The following is a 21,165-nucleotide window of genomic DNA, read 5'->3' as shown; positions in this document are numbered from 1 at the left end:
ATGAACAATAACTGTGTACTGTAGTCTTCTTCATGGGTAAATAAGGCATCCCCCTGAAAATAAGCCCTAGAGCATATTTTGGCCTTCCAAAAAAAATAAGACAGTGTCTTATCATCGGGGAAACAGGGTATGTATCCCAGGAGTCTGTGGGTTTCCCATTAGCCACCCTTTTTATATAAAGTAAAAAATATGGCGATAGGTCCACTTTACCAGTTAGTAGTGAAAAGGTAAATAGCATAGCTGTACACAAGGACACCTAGGACTGAATCCAACCAAATCTTAACCATGAGCTACACTGCAAATACACATTTTTGTTCAATATTATTTGTCATGGATATGACAATAAAATTACAAATTGATCCTTTACAATCAACTTCAAACACTTAATGTTCCATTCACTACTTTAAAACTTGATCTGAATTGAAGTATATGCAAAGGATAAAATAATATATATGGGGATTCAGAAAGTGGATAACCAAATAACCAAAAAACCCGCCTTGTCTAAATAATTTTTGATTACTGTTCTGCCAACATAATAATTAAAATCAATCAATAGTAAAGCATTTGGGGGGATATATCATCTAATACATTGCAAAGTATTTGGCAAGTTTAAGACTTTTACATGTCACATAAACCATTGCCCTTTGTTCAGATGCCCTACCTGCACCCATAGTAGGGCCACCACGTCATGATTACTTTTTGTGCTTTGGCTGTTAGCACAGTGACACATAATTCTGAGAAACTGGCAGTCAGAGATATCCCCAATCATGTGGAAATAATATTTCACCCTGAGAATCAAATTATCAAATTATCCCAGCATGCCTCCTGATTCTTATGATTAGATTTGTATTTGTAGCCTTCAATGAATGATTCTGCTGATTTAGAATGGTTTATATGGTCAGGTCCCAAAGCACAAATGCTCCTACTTAAAACATGTCTGACTTTTAAAATAAACCTAGATTCTAATTAATTTACTGTGGAAATGAACCCTAACTAGATGACATTTCATTTGCAGAAGTAATATGCATCATAAAGAATGGGATATTATTTTATTTCGGAAAATACTTTTTTCATATCTCTATTTTGCAACTCAGTCCTGCTGATCTCATCCGTTGACATTGCAGCCACCTCCTGTCTATTTGCACTTAGTACATGTCAGTGCTGTGGACATGTGTACTGATATGTGACGGCTTGGCCATTATGTCTCCACTATGAGTATGTGTTAGGGTGGCAACGCGAAAAAGCAATTGGAGACAGAGCATAAACGTTGCCACTAGTGCCAGGACAAGAGCTGACATGGCAGGTCTACCAGATATTATTTTAAGACTAAAGACTGAAGATTAGGATTGCAAACTACATTTGAAATATCATTATCATATAAAAAACAATATTAAATTATAATGATTGAGCTTACAGTCATGGTATAATGTTAAACAAGAAGTAAACCCAAAATTGGTTGTCAAACCCCAAAATAATCAATGGATCATTTAAAAGAGAGCACAAAAGAGATATTAAAATAGTAATCAAATAGTTGGTCTTAATCATAAGAACCAATAACTAGACAGAGCTCACCTAATTAGCATACTTATTAAGAGATGCAAATCTTTATATACATAGTAATTGATAAACGGGATAAGGGTAGGTAAAAGATTGTAAGCATGGGTTGGAGCATAAAAAGATGTGGTCGTCTATGTTTCTGACGCGTTTCGCCGTTCATCAATGGCTTCATCAGGGTAGAGTGGAGACTTACATTCAGTACCTTACATTGTGATCGCTACCCTGGGAATGGTACTAGTGGTACTCAAAGAAGGAGGAATTATGAATTTTTAGTTAGGGTATTCTTGATAATTTGACCAGAGGGTCCGAGCACCCTGAGCAGGTACTTGGGAAAGGATTTTGAGATGTTCAGGTAGGCAATTTTAAGATGCTCATGTAGGTGAGATGAAATAAATCCTTAAGAGTTAGATGTAAAATCCAGGAATCCAAGTTACAGACTTTCAGCTCATAACTGTGTATACATCGTCATGATATTATATCCCGGAATACAGTGGAACCCAATTAAATTGTTAGTGCACTTGGCAAGAGTCTGGTCCAGCTCTTTACATTGGGAAACAATGGCATGCATGCTTGTATGCACTACCCTGAATTGCTCTAAACTCATAGGCAAATAGGTCATTTTGAAAATCTGTTATATATAAAAAATGATAGGCATCCCAGCAATGTACTTCTGCTCATACGGATGCTTCTTGTCACAATGAATTGTAAAATTGACTCTGAAACAAGGTCTTTGTTGGTGAACACATCATGTGACATGACTTTGGCTCTCATCTGATAAGTTCACTCGCTGTGATCATGAGACATGCTTATGAACTAGAGAAGGTTAAACTGTGCATAGTTTGAGCCACATGCGGAGCTTTCGCAGTGATAAACTGACATGCTATTAAAATGCCCCCTGCTTGGACAACAATAGTCTTTAGTGTTTAGCTTTTTTATGCTGAATGTAAGGAGCAATGCTCGCCCTGCATCATGTGAGTGCAACCCATGTTACGTTGCAAGACCTCTACAGTGAAGATAATAGATTCACATTCAGAAAATGTATTATTGCCTCAATAGTATATATCAGCCTTTCTTAACTTTTTGAACTCTGGGGAACTTTTTAAATAATGTTCAAGTCTCGTGGAAAACCAATTTTTTTTGGCATCAGTGTGAACAAAAGCCTCTTAAATTGGTGGCCAGTGGAAAGAATGTCCCCCTTACAGTGGTTGATGGTGGTTGAATTATACATCTGTAGACACATAAAACATCATTAGCGTCATGCAGCTGGCTCTATCAAGTGATGTTGGCCCCCAGAACTATGCAGGCCCCATCAAATGGAAGGTCAAGCAGCCACAGCTTGAAGAAACTCCAGCAACCTCTGAAAGAACCCTGGTAGAGAATGGCTGATATATGTAATCAAACCATTATTTTAGCAAAAACTACCCCAAACTTATGTCCATTTACCTCCATTTAGTTTTACATATGAGTCCATTTAGTTTATGCATGTTATTTCCTGTTAAAGGCTTCCTGAGGCTGATAATGGGCAATGCAATTTTGGATGTGACGTCAGCAGACCCAGCAAGCTTAGAGCTTTCACCACTCTATAGTATTTAATTTAATTTTTTTTATCCAGCAGCTTTTATAAAAGGTTATATAGGAAGGTTAGGGGAGGGGAAGATGAGCTGAGCCAGCACAGAGAGTAATTAGACATTCTTAGAAGAGAAGGATATGATTTGCAAGAAGGGAGTGAGCTCTGATAGTGTATTGACTTTTCTGAAGTAGTCCAATTTTTCTAGGTACATTGCAAATGAATAAAAAACAAAAATTAATTAATGCAAAGAAAAGTTGGTGGCTTGGGCTCATTGAAATAAATGTTTCTGTTCTCTAGGTGTAAAAACTTGGTAATTTCCCCAAAATCCACCCCATTAGTTTGCAGATTCTCCCCGTGTTTGTGTGGGTTTCCTCTGGGTACTCCGGTTTCCTCCCACATCCCAAAAACATGCAGTTAGGTTAATTGGCTTCCCCCTAAAATGACCTTAGTCTACATTAATGACATATGACTATAGTAGAGACATTAGATTGTGAGCTCCTTTGAGGTACAGTTAGTGACATGACTATGGACTTTGTACAGCGCTGTGTAATATGATGGCACTATACTGTGTAATAATAATAATAATATTAGTTGTCTCAATGGAACTTATCTTTTCTGCCAATAGTAGACTAAACAGTGCTGTTAATGATACATACATTTTTTGTCAATAGGCATTAGTTAAGCCCTTGTGTTAAGCTCTAAATAGCTTTATTGGTCAGTATCGTATGCCCGTGTATGCCATAAGAAGGATTGAGGTGTCTGTGATGTACCAGCTATGACTGCCTGTCCTAATTTTATACTGCTCAAAAGAATACAGTTGCATCCAATAAAGGAATATCTGGGTCCTAGGGACTGGAGTAGAATTTTTGTTGATTTTGCACCAGTAAGATCCTTGATAATCGCTAAGCTTTTCAAAAGAATGAAAAAAGAGAAGACACAAAGCTAATACACTTGTCTTTTGAAAGATTTAAAGCCAAACTAAACCCTGCTATACTCACCTGTCCCCGTCCCATCTCTGTTCTTCCTTCTTCTCTTTCTATTTCTGATTTTCAGCCATCTTGATTGGCGGGGTTGGGTTCATTTAGTCTTGGTAACCTCAGTCGGGTTTGCTGGGTATCCGATCAGGCAGGTAAGAATGCGTATTGTAGAAGGGACACTGCCCGTGCCTTTTTGCTATGATGCCCTGCCTGATCCAAAAATTTTAAAAGTTGAACTTTTGAGTTGAGCTTTGATTTGTTATCGTGTTAAATCAGTCCTGATACCTCTGTGAAACAGGCAAGTGACCATATTTAAAAATACTGCCTAGACGAGCACCGACACTCTGTCTGTTGGCACAGTAAAGGATCATGACTTCTCTAATGTGATCATCCTTGTTGTGCTGCCTTATAGGCATTGGGCCTGATTTATTAAAGTTCTCCGAGGCTGGAGAGAATACACTTTCATCAGTGAAGCTGGGTGAACCTGAAAACCTGGATTGGATCTGGTCCAGGATTCAAAACATTTGCTAGTTAATAGCAAATGATTTTTAAGAAATCCATTGCAGGTTTGCTGGATCACCCAGAGAAAGTGTATTCTCTCCAGCCTTGGAGAACTTTTATAAATCAGACCCAATTGTCTCAACGTTAGACTGACAACACAGAGCCTAGCAATAGAACCCCTTTCAGCTTCCAATACTATTCTTGGTTGTTCTGTGCAGGGAATAATTAGTATAATTACTTCAATCAAAACCGATTTAGATACTTAAGCTATTTACACTGTAAATCTAATAAATTACTTTTTAATAATTACAACTTTTTTTGGTACATTTGCTTTTCCTTATTATTTTTTCATTGTATTCAACAACACATATACTAAAGGTTACCAATATGTTGCCAGTAGTAGGAGACATTTTGAATTTAGGTATTTTCCTTTTCTTCATAGATAGAGGGAAGAAATAGGTTTTGGTTGCAAAGCCTTTGATGCGTGGGGTTTTCTATAGCTGACACAGTATGAGCTTTGATTGCCACAAGTGGAAATTGAATCTCTCATTTTACTATCATCTAAAATAGTAGTAAATTATATACAAGGAGCCCTAGCTGATGCCAATAGCCCCGCTTAAAACATGAACCGTGCCAAACCTTATGAAACAACAGCCATGCTTGCAATAATCACATTCATTTGCAGTGAATGGTTCTTTTCAATGTCTATGGAATACACTACGGGACTCAAATTATACATTAAACAGTAATTCATTACTTAGATTGGAATAAGCTGCATGTACACTGAGCTTGTAGTTGTCAGTATTGATTCTCATCGGGTCTATCATTTCTATCAATAGGACAACTTCAAGAAATGATGTTTTTAATAAAAAAAACATTTTATCTTTGTGATGGTATTTCCTGTGCATTAAAGGCAAAATTAGAAAAAATATATAATTGGCTCAGCATAGGTAGCCGGGATACTCAAAACATTCTGGCTTCCCCTGCACCTGCTGGGACTTAATGAACTCCAACAAGCCAGCGCTGGAGTTACGCCATCACAACCTGGCCAATTAGGAAGGAGAAGAAGGAAGAAGATAGGGATGGCCATGATGGTATAAACAGGGTTTAATCCTGCTTTAAGCAAAATTGTGGCAACCAGGGTAAATGTCTAAATTTTGTAAATGGGAGAGTTTAGATTGGAAAAGCAACACAGAGACCATAAAGTACTGATGTTCTAAGAAAAAACACGCTGATCGGAAGTGTCAGAGAAATGAGCTTATCACTTTTCTTCTTCTTTTGCATTGTTAAATAACAGCAACTTGTATTAGCTCCCTTAAGTTGCTTGCCCACAATTTTGCTTGAGGCCCACACATTGACAAATAATTTTATATAGGAAAATAGTCCATCCCAAGCATCAAGAAAGCAGCTGCTGAGAACACGTCTTGACTAAGAAAACCAATTATTATATGTCATTTCCATCTTTCAGGTCAAGAACGGTTTGGAAACATGACCCGAGTCTACTATCGAGAAGCAGTAGGAGCCTTCATTGTGTTTGACGTCTCAAGGCCGGCCACGTTTGAGGCTGTCACCAAATGGAAAGAGGATTTAGACTCAAAATTGACTCTGTCTAATGGCTTGCCAGTATCCACAGTACTTCTTGCCAACAAGTGTGACCAGGGAAAAGATGGCTTCAGAAACAATCTCACCAAAATGGACCAGTTCTGCAAGGAGCATGGTTTTGTCGGCTGGTTCGAAACGTCAGCAAAGGTATAGTAGAAATAGATCTTACTCCTGTCTTGTGAAAGAAAGGATGATTTTAATCCTTGACAACCACCTATAGGAGCAACCCTTGCTATATTCCTTACCAACAGGCCAAACATCCAACCCTGCTGTTAATATACACAACTGCAAGTGCTCCTATTCTATGGTAGCTGTGAAGAGTGTCTATGGTAGCTGTCAATTGCACCCTGCTCCATACCTTCAGAATTATTTTGCAAATTATATTAGGAAAAATCTATTTGATATTGAGTAGTGCATGGTCAATATCATAGAGACATTATTCACCCCTTTACTGTATAGCTATAATTCTCCAAGCTGCCATCACTAGCTTTGTACTGCTTAATGCAGTAGACATATATGTGTTTGGCAATCATCTATTCCACCCACCTGGTCCAACACTCCACTTCCTCGATTAGCAAAATAACAGCCATTTCTGAATTTTTGTTGGACTTTTATCAAATCTAATCAAATGGTGTATGGCCAGTTCATTTTAGAGGACCAAATATAAAGGACCACCCACCCTACTAGAAAGTGATACAGGAAGACAAGGTGTATATATAAGTGTCAAATCAACTTTATAGTCTATGTGTTGATTTGATGCCTGGGTAATATATTTTATTTTACTATTTTATTATCCAGTTAGTTGTACCAACTACTTTTTAAGCTACATAGATTCATGTGATCATTGTAGTGCACTGTGATTGAAACTCAGAGAATCAGACACAGAAGGCAGCAAGGTTCATACCTCCAGGTACATATGATAATGCTTTGATGAATATTAAAAGCACATGTCGTGTATATTCCTTTACCATTCATCAAAGTTTCCCAATTATACAGGACACACTTTATTCAATACAAGACTTCAACACTCCTGCAGTGCGCTAAACTCTAATCTTGGGTGCATGTGGAAACCTGAGTGAATGAACCTTTACTCTCTAATTTATCTATCTTGCATGTTCTACATTGAAGTTGGCCTTTCTTCTAAATTGTGTTTTATGGAAAGCAAAGCATCAAGTATTCCAATATACCAAATGCATAGTTTTTTCAAGCCAATTTAAAACCTTACACTGGTCTATATTTTAAAATTTACCATGACCTGAGTATTTCTGCTTAACAAATGGAAGGAAAAGGCATCTCATGACTATGTAGTCTTCTTGCTTGCTGCGGACTGGTTGGTCTGAGGAGTAGCGGGAACAAGAACATCATCCAAGCTAATATGAACAGTTTTGCCCAATGAAAGTAAGGTGACAATGTGTCTTATAAGAACCCAATTTGCTACAACTTTCCAACCACAACATTCCAATGTTGGTCTGGCCATTGGTTTCTCAGACTTACACAACAATTGGCATGGGTAGAGAAGAGTTTATATGTTTTTCCATGCCCAAAAGGACCAGTAACATAGGGCTCCAGTGAAGCAACCAATCTACGGGAAACATGGTAAAAGAAGGATAGGAAGACACAGGTTCTCCAGGAACTATGGGTAAAGTGATAAGTCTCTTTAAAAAAAATATTTAAGGCCAAAATACTAATAGGAAAGATTCAAAAATTAGAAAGAATGAAATAGCCTTGACAGATTTTTGACACAAAGCTGATTATATTGCCAAGTTTGCTGACTCAACATTAGAATCAAATATTAATTTGGGGGTGGGTATGACTGGGCTGATAGAGGGAAACTATCTCTAAATAGTTTGCTAGACAGTTTAGATATAATGATAAGCGGCAACCAACATTTATTATCATTTAGAACCTTACCAAGCAGGAACTAGAAAAGATAAATTCATTTTTGATAACCTTCACAATAATTCAACATTTTTATTCGCCAAACCAATCATACAACTAAAAAAAAATCAGGCCCTGATTTATTAAAGCTCTCCAAGGCTGGAGAGAATACACTTTCACCAGTGAAGCTGGGTGATCAAGCAAATCTGGAATGGATTTCTTTATTGTCATTTGCTATTTGCTAGCAAATGTTTTGAATCCTGGACCAGATCCATCCCAGGTTTGTTGGATCACCCAGCTTTACTGGTGAAAGTGTATTCTCTCCAGCCTTGGAGAGCTTTAATAAATCAGGGCCTTACCTTTACCCTTTCAAACTCTACATTTATTTATTGTACAGCGCTGCGTAATATGTTGTATCTATATAAATACTCTTTATTGATAGTAATAATTTAACCACATATAGGTAGGCAAGGACATTGGTTGACAAACCCTATCCCTTTCACAACCTGGAATTTTTCATTACTGTTGGGATATTTGATCACAGCGATAATGCACTATGGCTTCTGGGTTGGATGGATGATAAGCAGTTTTGGTACGTACATATCAGATGATTGTCATTTTAGCCAAACAGTCATGCATCAAGCATGTGTACTGGGGTTCCCCAACGTCAGTGGGTAAATTGATGAACGACCAGGAATCTAGAACATCAAATGTGCTTTACCTATGGAGGGGATCACACACATATATATACTAAAATGAATCCTGCAACTAACTGCACATACATTTTTCTCTTTTCCTGCAAAGTCTCACCAATACCTATTAGACCTGCCAGTGAAGTTATTAAAGTGAATCTTCTTGTAATTGTCTGAAGAGTCTGAAAGAGCCCTTATTCAGGTCTATGGTCGGTGTTATAAATGGGATGCTACATGGAGCATCTCATCCATAGCTGCCCCAAATAAATACATGGAAGTAGTAGTGATGGTTTCAGTACTGTTGTCAGTTGAAACTGAATTGAAACATTGGTTCAAGACTAGCACAGCAGTTGGGGCTGCCGAGTGGCTGGCAAGGTGCTAACCCCCTTGTGCCACCCAGAAACCTTTCTTCCCACCAATGGTCTGAACATAACCTAACTATACTCAAGGATCCCGAGACTCTCTAAAAGATATCTAGGGATACATGCTGGAACATGTCATCATACAGCATAATTAGGCGCTCACTCAGTATTTGTAAACTAATACTCTGCAATGAAATGCCCTTTGCGCATAATGAAAAGTTTAGGGCTGCAGTCACATTTTCTTGCATTGTCTTTCTGATTCAGTTTTGGTAATTCTGATCTAAAATTGGATACAATTGTTGGGTGTTCGGCATGGGGTGGAATTATGCGTGGCTTCCGCTGTGTTCGTTGCCTTGGTTCGTGTAACATATCACTGAAATGAACATTTCTCCCTAGAATGAATTGTATTAGTGAGGTTCTATTGTTTTCAATAAATCTATTCCCAGAAACAATTGAGGTTGTTGTGGATTGTAGTGGGCTGTGTAATGAGTCTTCTGGGGTTTCAATCAGTGGATTTATTATTTTAAGTGATGCTTTTTATCTTGGATATGTTCAGGAAAAGATTCAGGCTGAAATAGCGACTTAGATATAAAACCTAATAGATTTTAAATTATATATTGCCGTTTTATTTATAGGTTTTGTTGTAAACGAAAAAAATAAAACAAAAAAAAACCTTGCCATGGTAAATTTTAGCAAAACTCACTGAACATTTGCAAATTGAATAAACAGTCATCCAAGGCTTTTGCATATGTAAAAGAGCAAAAAGGCTGATATATTTGCTTCTTGAAAGCTGAGGGAGATGACCTACTGAGTTAGCTAGGAGGGGATAGCATGGTCATCTGCTGAGTAAAGCTATGTACACACTTCAGATGATTGTTTCCAAAGATGAACAATCGATTTTCATTTCCAAAAACCTGACATGTGTACAGCAGTCCCCCAATGTCTCTCATCAGTCTCTCCTGGTGGAATGATGACCTACTGATCATCAATGGCCACTTTCCAATGGAGGGGAACATGGCGGAGTGCTACTCGCTCTTTTCTCCCTCTATACTCACCATAGAACAGAACAGTGGTATGTGAAAAGCACTCATTCATTCATTTTTCACTGGAAACGGTCACCAAAGATTATTTTCTTAAAGGGTGAGGAGAGGACAAACAACACCTCACTACTACAATTTATTGGCTCAACAGTGTCAGCTAAATTGTTAGAACTTCCTGTGCTATGTGCCTGCACTGTACAGGAACTATGCACATGACCCAGGTTTTGTAATTTACTGTGCTGTCAGAAGTGGCAAAGGTGAACTGAAACCAAAAGTTAGTGAAAACCTGTTTGGATGATGAGCTCCGCATAGGGAGAAGGAAGTATTGAATACGTTTTAGGTTTGCCCAGCATTCCGTGTTAACACAGATGAGAGGAATGCTCTGATTTCGGTATATTGGAGAGATAAAGATTTTGCCGCACACATGTACAGCATGCCTGGAGATTATAAAAATAACAAATGGCAATAAAGATGAGAGGGGTGATTGTGATGAACTGTGAGATAAGCAGAGCGAACATCCCTGTCTTCCCTGCATTGACACCTCATTCCCACTCCTCAATCACAGAGACTGGCAGAGACTGTGGACTCCTCCCCCTAGCTCCCAATGATATATATCTTTCATCCCCTGTAATGACATCACAGGAACATAGAAGAGGGAAAGGAGAATGAGGTTTGTGGGCACTTTAAGGTTCTGCTTTAAGATCTAACTTGTGTCTAACTTGATACCTGGTACCAGTTCTAAATAAGCGCAAAGTAACTAGCAATGTTTTTACAGAAATCAATCACTATCCAACTCTAATTTTTGAAGCATTATTCAAAAAGCAACCTTAGATGAAATGACCGGCAGAAAAGCTAATGTTATATTTCATCTTGCTCTAACTCCAGGGGTGTACTTACAGCACAGGGATTTCTGGTTCTGATCTTGATCAAGTTGGTTCTTGCAGAATGTGTGAGCCAAAAACTCAACATTAAAACATAAATACCCAGTGGCCCTAGTAGCCTTGTCCTATATATACTTATGGATGATTATTTTGTGGCCCTTCTCAAAGATGCACATCATTTTTTTGGAAACAATAAATGTAGATTGTAAATAAGTGTTTCGTATGTACAAGTAATTTGAAGGACCAAATTTATCTGACCTCAACAAGTCTTACTAAGGACATTCCTTAATTTACTGTGTTCTGGTTCTCAGAAACCATACATTTCAACTTATTTTTGCTCTCTTCAAAAACATTTATCCATAACACAAGAACTTTAAAATAGTTTCTATGGCAGTACTGAGGCAGAAAGAAGCCGTTAATTTTCCCTAGAGTTGGATAAGTCTAACATTTTCAGAGGTTTAAAGTGCATGAGAGCTTATATTTTGTTGAGTGCACTTATCGATTGGTCATAATTTGCTGGAGGGTGCTTGTCTGCAGCAAGCTCAGCTGTGGACACAAACATTATCTTGCAGGGCTGGACAGAGCTCGGGAACCAGGTAGCCAATATTTTGATGTCTTTTCCACTATAACTACGGTAGTTTTCATGGCTTCTAAGAAATGCAAATGTTTAACGCAATCTAGTTTAGTCTACATGGTTACTGAATTCTAAACAAATATGTAATCTCCTTGTCTGTTGTATTTACAAAAATATATTTTGAAAATTATTTTCAAATAATATGTCTAGATCGGCGGTCGCCAACCGGTGGTCTGCAAGAAAATTTTGGGGGTCTGCATCTCTGGTCGGTGCATCCCCGAGAGGGGTCAAAAGAAGGACTGTGCTGGGCGGACGCATCGGCCAGAGCCGCGGACCACTTACCCCAGTTCCCAGGCCCAGGGAGGTGGGTGGGCTGTGTTCCTGCACACAACCCGCCCACTCTCCCATTGTAGGCTCAGATCTGCAAACCGAGAGTGGGCAAGGTTATGTCATTATGACGTCACTCTGGGGGAGGTTTCTCTCCCTTTGAGTCACAACCGGCTCCCTGCGCATACGCGGTCTGGAGCCAGTGATTTTAGTGGTCCGTGGACCTGAAAAGGTTGGCGACCACTGGTCTAGATCAGTGTTTCCCAGAGTTCCTTCAAAGCTTTCTGGGGGTTCCTTGAGCAATGAGCAATTTGTACCTTCCAGGTCGCTTTAAATGATACCATTGATCTTTTTGGCAATCTGTAAGGATGAGATTCTTCCTAATGACCAACAATAAAAAAGTATTTTTCCTACTGACCCCACTCCAACGTTCTTTAAATTGTGGATATAATAAATCTAGCAGGGGCTCCCTGAAGACCTGAAAGTTAACTTAAGGGGTTTCCCCATGTTAGAAAGGTTGGGAAAAAGGTCTAGATACATCATAAACTGGCACAGTGTCAGACCTAACGTGGAACTAAATTCAAAAGCAAAAAATAGTGGGAGTCCTTATTGCAGAATGGACAGAATTTCAATAAAACAAACTTACCTGCCTGTTTGCAACCTTTTGTTCAATATACACGGAGGCATTGAATATTGAATACTCCCTACTGTTTTGCTCTGTGCCATGGTTCACCATCTACTGGGTGGCGACAGCATTTGTAATCTGGATCCGATAAAGCATTTTTAGTCTGCATAGACTCCAAGGCTTTGTGGGGTTACCAGGGGGCAACAATAGCAAGACCAGTGCTGAGAAGAGTGCAGCAATCAATAACTAGTGGAACTAGTTACCGAACGGAAGACTTGGGCAAATAACCTAAAACAAAAAAACGTGTGATAGAAGGGAAGTGTAAGATATTGAGAGGATGAGGGATACTGGAAATTGAAGTAGAAAAGTCCATTTTCTTTGAGTTCCCCCTACCTCCCTCCCCCAGTCTGTGAAAAAAAAAATAATAATTATTTTGTTATCCTCCCCAATGGCCAGCACTGTCCATGGCAATTGGAGACTAAATCTAGTTACATTAATTACCAGTGGGAAGTGGTCATAATGTGATCTTTACAGACAGCTAACAAGGTCCCTGGTTCCATGCAGCTGGCTCTGCCAAGTGGTGTTGGCCCCAGATCAATACTGGGACCATCAGATGGGAGGACAGTCACAACCAGCTCAAGGAACTTGGCATCTTCTGGAGGAATCCTAAGGTTCCCTGGAGCCCTGGTGGTGAATGGCTGGTTTAAGGTGTTCTTTGTCTGGATGAATAGCAAGGCTTACCATCTCAGGAGGTGTGGATAAAGACCACAAAGGAGGAGATTCTCAGCAACAGTTTATTGGAACTTCAACCCACAGGCTATAAAAATAAACAGAAATGTTAACTCTTGTGTGCTTTATTGCAAAAAGAAAACAAAATTGGCTGGAAATATCGATTTAAGAAAGACATGATTCATCCAAAAAGCAGCCAATTGTGTAAATTGGAGTGTGATCAGATGGCATTCAGCCATTTCATTTTGTGTTTGCTTCTTATTAATCTCAGTTTAGCCAAAACTGACATAGAATTGTAAGAAAAGCAAGTAAACATAATTTCCTGCTTCTGTTAGGATTTCTCCATGCTGTGTATTCACCTCTTATACTGACTTTATAAAATAACTTATAGTGTGAGCAAAGCTTTTGGATAAAGTAAAGAAGAAGAAAAAGAACTTCATTTTAGTTTTTTATATTTGCCTGCAAAGTGCTGGGGAGATTTACCTTTACTTCCCCTACTGGAGGCACAACATGATACAAGAGGAAATTCTGTTGAAAAATTTCCTTCCACCTCTTGTTCTAGTGTCTTCTTCTTAAACCTTTGTATGGGTCACTAGACATCAAATTACAAGTCCAATTGGAAAGGTCAGGAGAAGAGAAGTGGGGACAAATGTTGCCTTTGCAGGAACAACCTTAAAAAATATGTGCTGTAGCAATTTATTTTTAATGCATTACCCCTAGGAAGTCTTACAAATACTTATTGGACCTGCCAGCGAATCACCAGATTCGAAGAAGAATATTTCATTTATTTTTTTATTTATTATTATTATTATTATTATTTATTTCTTTTTTCTTTTTTTTTTTTGCATCATTTTTTAAATATTTAAAATATATTCCATGCTGTTGGCATAGTCACCAGTGTAAAAGTTTACTAAACAAATATTTGCATTGTTTGCAGATATGTTTGTTGCTTTTATTTAGTTGGCACCTAAGGATTTTAAATTGTTTAGAAGTAGTTTTCATAGCTTGTTAATTTCAGACAAAAAAGGCTTTCTTTTGGTAGCGAAAATGATTTAATTTCCTATATATATCAAGAGCAAAGTAAAATAGAAAAATAGTTTTGTTTTCTTGTTTGGAGATATTACTGGTTGTTACTACATATATAAAGTATTTTATTCTTTTATCTTTTTCAATTTTAGTAAAGTGTTGAGGTGCATTGAGTTGAAAATGAACCCATTGCTGTGAGCCTATTCTCAGGGTGCACATCTGCCACAGTTATCAGCCAGGTGCATAACTTAGCAAATCATTTTTAGGGAATTATTCTTTATCTTATAACCAAACCAAATATAAGATGCCAGGGCCAATTTTGCAATCAACCCAAATATAAATAGTAACACTATTAAGCTGCTATTGTGCAATGTTCAACCCCAAGAGAGGCATTTTAATTTCAGGAAGAAAGTGCAGAAAAAAAGTTTTATGCCCTAATGTGACCCCAGTTGTGGACTTAACACATTTTCACTGCTAGTAAAGTGCATTGGACAGATATAGCTGCAGCTGACTTTACTAATTTAATACATTAAAATTCTCTGTTGTGGAGAACAGGAAAATATAAAACCAACATTTTTTCTCCATGTGAAATATTGTCATTTACTAGTTATATTTGTCACACCCCACGTAAACATTCATTCAATGAACTTTATTTTAAAAAGCATCTTTTACTGAAGGGAACATCTACAGCAAATCATTAAGCTGTTATGGGACCCCACAGTATTACAGACCCAGTACGGTCTAATAGGCATTTGGTTATAGAAAGGATTCACCCCTTCAAAGAATAGACTTTTCAGTCTAAAATTAATAATAATATTATTATTAATGATAATAAAAGGGATTTATATAGCGCCAACATATTACACAGCACTGTACAATAAATAGGGGTTGCAAAAGACTATTACAGACAGTGATACAGGAGGAGGAGAGGACCCTGCACCGAAGAACTTACAATCCAGGAGATGGGGGAAGTATCACACAATAGGATGGGAGATATGTAGTAGTGGTGGGAGGTAGTGACAGTTTCAAAAGTTAGAGAAGATGGGTAGGCAAGTTTAAAAAAATGGGTTTTGAGTGCTCTTTTAAATGAGCAGAGAGTAGGAGCAAGCCGAATAGGACGAGGAAGACCATTCCAGAGAGTTGGGGCAGCTCTAGAGAAGTCTTGGAGCCATATGTGTGATTAGGTTATGAGTGAGGAAGTCATTATTAGGTCATTGGAGGAGCGGAGAGAGCGGCTAAGGGAGTATTTTTCCATCAGGTCAGAAAGGTAAGTTGGACAAATGCTGTAGAGAGATTTGAAGGCAAAGCAGCTAGGGGAGTATTAGGACAGAAAGGTAATCGGGATAATAACTGTGGAGGGATTTGAAGGCAAAGCACAGGAGCTTGAATTTGATTCTAAGGTGAAACGGAAGCCAAGGAAGAGAATTACAAAGAGATGCAGCAGAAGAGGAGCGATGGGAAGGTTGTAGATTGTAGAGGAGAGAGTCGGGTTAGTGGAATACCAGAGAGGAGGAGGTTACAGTAGTCCAGACGAGAGATGATAAGAGCATGTACAAGGAGTTTGGTGGTCTCTGGGGACAGGTAGGGGTGGATTTTAAAGTTAATGCACATAACAAAATGATTTTCCATCTGTATTTATGTAATGAAAGTTTTTACATCCAAGTGAAAGATATATTAGCAGCAGTTCAGAAAAATAATACAAAGCTGAAAATATAAAAAAAAATCTTAAAAACATTAAGATGAATAAAGGATCACCCCCATGTCAGTACTTGTGGAACCACCTATTGCTTTAAATACAGCACTGAGTCTGCTAGTATACAAACTATAAAACTGTTCAAGCTCCAGGAAATTGGATAGTGACCATTGGTGGACTGTAATCTACAAGACACACCACAGATTGTTAATAGGGTTTAGATCTGCACTCTAGGCCATGCAAAGGACATTCACTTTTTCTCGTTCAGCCAGTGTGATCAAATTTGTTGTATGCTTCAAGTTATTGCAATGTTGGATGATGAACTTTTTTCCCGTTGACAACTTGCTGGCAGAGGGTAGCAGGCTTTCACCAAGAATGTGATGTTATTTTGTCCAATTTATTTACCTTCTACTCTGACAAGTGCCCCAGTCCTTGCTGCACCCACACAATGGCATGCTACCACCTCCATGCTTTACTGTAGGTATGGCGTTATTTGGATGGTGAGCTGCACTGGCTTTTGGTTTAATGTTGAGGCCAAAAACTTGGATTTTGGTCCCAACAACTTTTTTGATTTCCCAAATTCTTTGAGGTGCATTTTGGCAAAGCTCAGTTGAGACTTATTGTGTTATTATCTTATTCTTTTTTCTTGACACTCTCCCATACCAGCCACAGTAATGGCACACATGTGATATTGTTGTCACCACTCTTTGCTATAAATTCCTGTGCTTCAAAGTTGTACTAGTCCTCTTGATAGCCTCTCTGACCTGTTTCCTCCCTGTTATTCCATCCAGATTGAAGGGATGGCCTAATTTGAGGAGGGTCCTTGTAGTGCTAAACAATTTCTACTTTGTCATGATATATTTTACTGTGCATCTAGGGATTAATAAAGCCTTTTGATTGTTTTTGGTATCCATCTCCTGACTTGTCCACAACGTTATCCAGGAGATCTTTTGCAACCCATAGTTAATTGTTTGCACTAGGTAGCACTCCAGAAATGGCTGTTTTTATGCTGAACTAATCAAAATTATTACAATTAATCAGTTGGAAGCTAATTTAGTAACTTAGTAAGCAATGGAGAAGGTAGTTGCATCTGATTGAATTTGCAAGTATTTTGTAGGAAGGGAGATCCTTTGTTCTTATCAGTGATTCTGCTTTTTAATTTTTTACTATTATATCTTTCACGTAGATGTTATATTTTGTATTAAAAAAAAAGCCCATAAAAAACATATTTCTTATATTTCATATAAGTTGCAAAGCAACATTTTAAAAGGGGGTTATCCCTTTCTATACCCATTGTAACAATAAACCCAGGGAACACTGTGATTAGGTAAAGGATTTGGAATAAAATAAATATTTATACTATACTTATATAAATATTTAAAATAAATATTTATATAAGATTAGACATATAATTTGTTTTTCATAAAAGCTGCTATAATGCTGCAGCATTAACCAGGTAAACTACTGCAAGCCTCATTAGTGGAATTAAAGCTAAAGAAATCATGCTGGTATATAGAGCTTTATTATAAAGGGACTTTGTATGCCAATAAAAAATCCTTTACTTGTTTGCTAGCCTTTTATATACACAAGTGCAGTACAGTGTACATTCCCAGCATCTGTAAAATGTCAGAATTAGAACTGTAGATAATGATAAGATAATGCAACTTCAGGCACGCGAGGGAAATACATTATCACTTGCCGCCGAGTCATTGAAATAGATGATGGGTGTGGTGGAAGAATTAGAACGGTGGAAGCTTGTGATGGAGCTGTCACCACCAGAGGATGGTGAACTCAGAGGTGAATTTGCCATGATAGGTAGGGATGAGCGAGCGAGTTTTAAAAACTCAATCTTGCGGCGAATTCGGCCGTTCTTCCTTACCGAAATTGTAAGCGAGAATGGCCGGTGTAAATTCGCAGATTGAGCTTAAACTAAAAAAAAAAAAAAAAAAAAAAAAAAAAAAAAAGATTGCAGCCTGCGCTGATGAAAGATCATTGATCAGCTCAGTGTGAGACCCCTGGCACGAGAGGTTAAACAGGTTACAAGTTTCCCCATTCAAAACCTCTAGTGCTCTCTGATTGGCTGAGGAAAGCTTTCCTTAGCCAATCAGGGAGCACTAGAGGTTTTGAATGGGGATACTTGTCCCCATAAAACCCCTAGTGCCGGGTATCCCAAACAGGATTCCCACAGCTGCAAGATTAAATAACCTCTAGTGCCCGGGGATGGCAGCAGAACTGCAGAAGAACTCTCAATGGAGTTTCTCCATTAGGAGTTCTTCTGCAGTTCCACTGCGATCCCCGGGCACTAGAGGTTAATTAACCTCTAGTGCTGGGAATCTTTTCAATGAATGCCGCGGCTGCATTAATTGAGAACAATGTGCGATCCCCAGGGCACTAGAGGTTAATTACTATAACTATAACTTTAACTATTACTATACTATAACTTTACTATAGAACCATAGGAAGAGATCAAACTGGCAAGCACAGAACTGGGTTTTTAAAAAAAGTAATTTAGACTGTATCTTGATTTCCACATTCTTTGAAATTCTTCTAGAAGTTCAGCTTGAAGATAACGATCTCTAAAGATTTGCAGATGTTTCTATGAAAAGCTTCAGCAGCCAGTGAATACAGTCTGCACATTCATTAGGCACAGTATTGTATTGATCCTGCACACAGGGTTTTGATTATAAAGTAAATTTAGCACTGAATTGCTGCACAATTATTTAACAATAACACATTTAATCAAGAAGGAATTGGGAGTAATGATTGCTATAAAAATCACAGCTCTTGTTCATCTCATAGATAAAGTGAAGTGTTTGCTGCGAAGGCAGTTTATGGTTTGATACGGGGTTAATATACTGTAATATACAACCCAGATGGGGCAGCGATAGAACATTTGATTGGCTATTGAGCCTTCTAATATATATATATATAATGCAAAAATATATCTAAAAAGCAGACTGGGCTTCTTACATAGGAAAGTTTACTAAAAGGTTCAGGCTGGAGATGAACAGAGACTTGTACTACTTGTTCACAAAAGATCAATCTGTTTAGCTTTCATGATCTGGGCACAGGTTTACTATAAAGGAGACCTATCTGGATAAAAAAAATTAACCCTATATTAAAAAAAATTATTGAACTCCAATCTAACCATAAATAGAATTTGAAGACCAATGGGAGTCTCAGGTGTCAGCTAATATCGATATATCATGGTTACTGATATACAATATAAGATTTGGTGACATTGCAACGCCAATTGTTTTTTGTGTCTGGATTTCTATATCATTGACAGCAAATGTTTAGAGCTCTGATAGCAGGAAAGTGCAGCAGGTATGGGGAAAAAGACCAAAGAATAAGAAGACATGAAAAAGCATGAGATGATGGTTAACAAAGGTCCAAGTCCAAGAAGTACCCTGGGTTTCTGAAAATCTGAAAAAAACTTTTTTCTAGTTTGGGTTAGAATGATGAGTGGTTCGGCCCTTTCAGGTTTTAATTGCTGTTGGCTTCCTTTAAAAAGAAATTGCGGAGGGAAAGACAGGCTTTTTTTTTTGGCAGTAGTTTTTAGATGTTGTTGTGTTTATTAAATTATTCAATAAAGTCATATTCATTTCATATTGTTCTAGATATCTGCCTCAGACATGAGGTTCCTAATATTGTCAAATAAACCAAAAATTATTCTAAAAGAAAGAAAGAAAATCAACATAAATCAATATATAGAGAGAAACTAAAAGTGTTATACTCAAGGAACTCTATTGTCTCAATATTTTTTCCGACACGTTTCGCCCAAAAAGTGGCTTCCTCAGGGGAGAGACTTGAGTATTGATTATATATGATTAAGGAACCAGTCCAATGATTATATCAAAGGGTGTGCATAGTGAAGTGTAGAAAAAGCAATGTGAGTTTGCTGGAATAAAAGTACTAGACTGGTTGGGGGATCGACTTATTTTAGTATGTTTGCAGAGAGATCCTTAGTCCAATTAAAAAGTATCTTCTCCAAAACCTTAAAAGAATTCTATGTATATCCATAATGGGTAGAGAAGCCAAAGGGGTTTATATGAACCTTTGGGGATACTGATCCTTTAAAAGGAAGTTGTATTAAGTAGTAAGTACCGGTAGCTGAAGTGAGATGACCAGACTTATATTGGAAGGTGATTTTGTATTACCATAACTGAAGGAAGTCATACAAGATAACAAGTGAGAATTATTTTGTTGGTAAATGGTAGATGATAAGATAGAAGAAGGTATTTATGTTTCTCATTGGTAATGGAAAGATGTGAGTAGTAGCATGTCCGCATCAAGCCACCCTAGATAAGAAATAGAAGAATACTTCTAACAGGGACACGTGTTCTGGTGGCAACCATCTCAGGCGGATTTCTTACACTTGTTCCCCGCTGTATACAGATAACAGAAAACCGGGGCTTTAATGATTCCCTTCTCTAGAGATCTATAACTCTTCTTCTTGATGGCTGGGATTCGCACAAATTTTAATATTCCTCTAATACACATCAGTAATTTTAATAAGGGGTGGTTTACAGAGCCAGAAAATAGCTTTGCCTACATCCCTATTTGTGGGCCTTGACTTCTAGAATTGCCCTATTTTATCCAAAATGAGAAAAAAGTACTGAGCTTTAGATATAAGATTGTTGGAGCTTTCCTGGTGTGTTAATATAAAGTTGATCCCACCACCACCACCAACCTGCATCCTTGCTCAAAGTCACAAAGCAATAGCTAATCAACATGACAAAGTAACTAATATATCCAAGGGAAGAGGTCAGCAATGGAAACTTTCTTTTTTGTGTGTACCAGTTTGGTTAACCCTTATCTACTAGCACAAAGTATCATGCAATGAATGATTTGCAGTGGGCCCTTTCTCTGCCCGGATCTGACTGATCCACCTGTGCAATTAAAGCATGCTGGAAACAGTAGTAGGACTAAAAGAAGAGATTGTATAAAACAGATGTGACAGCCGCAACAGAACAAACAGCAGTGAGACGAGCGGCTTTCCTCTAATCTGCAAGGTCTACCTAAACCCTTGTGATGTTTCTAATGCTAAAAATATTCTAGCCTTTGCTTTCCAAATCTCCAGCTATCCATGTAACCCGCTGTGAAGTGCCTGCGTCCTGATTGGCTCCCC

The 21,165-nt window shown here is 38.0% G+C and overlaps 1 protein-coding gene across 1 annotated transcript in view; it reads left to right on the top strand.

The window, feature by feature from the left end:
* Nucleotides 1-21,165, top strand: part of RAB38 (RAB38, member RAS oncogene family) — a 38,149-nt gene that overhangs the window by 14,649 nt on the left and 2,335 nt on the right. The window contains exon 2 of the mRNA XM_072402401.1: nucleotides 6,074-6,354. Within this exon, the coding sequence (XP_072258502.1) occupies nucleotides 6,074-6,354 (281 nt within the window). The remainder of the gene's footprint in view (nucleotides 1-6,073; nucleotides 6,355-21,165) is intronic.

The sequence above is a fragment of the Pyxicephalus adspersus genome, chromosome 1 (assembly GCF_032062135.1).
Source record: "Pyxicephalus adspersus chromosome 1, UCB_Pads_2.0, whole genome shotgun sequence".
In the NCBI taxonomy this organism is placed as follows: Eukaryota; Metazoa; Chordata; class Amphibia; order Anura; family Pyxicephalidae; genus Pyxicephalus; species Pyxicephalus adspersus.
This window is presented reverse-complemented; position numbering and strand designations above follow the sequence as displayed.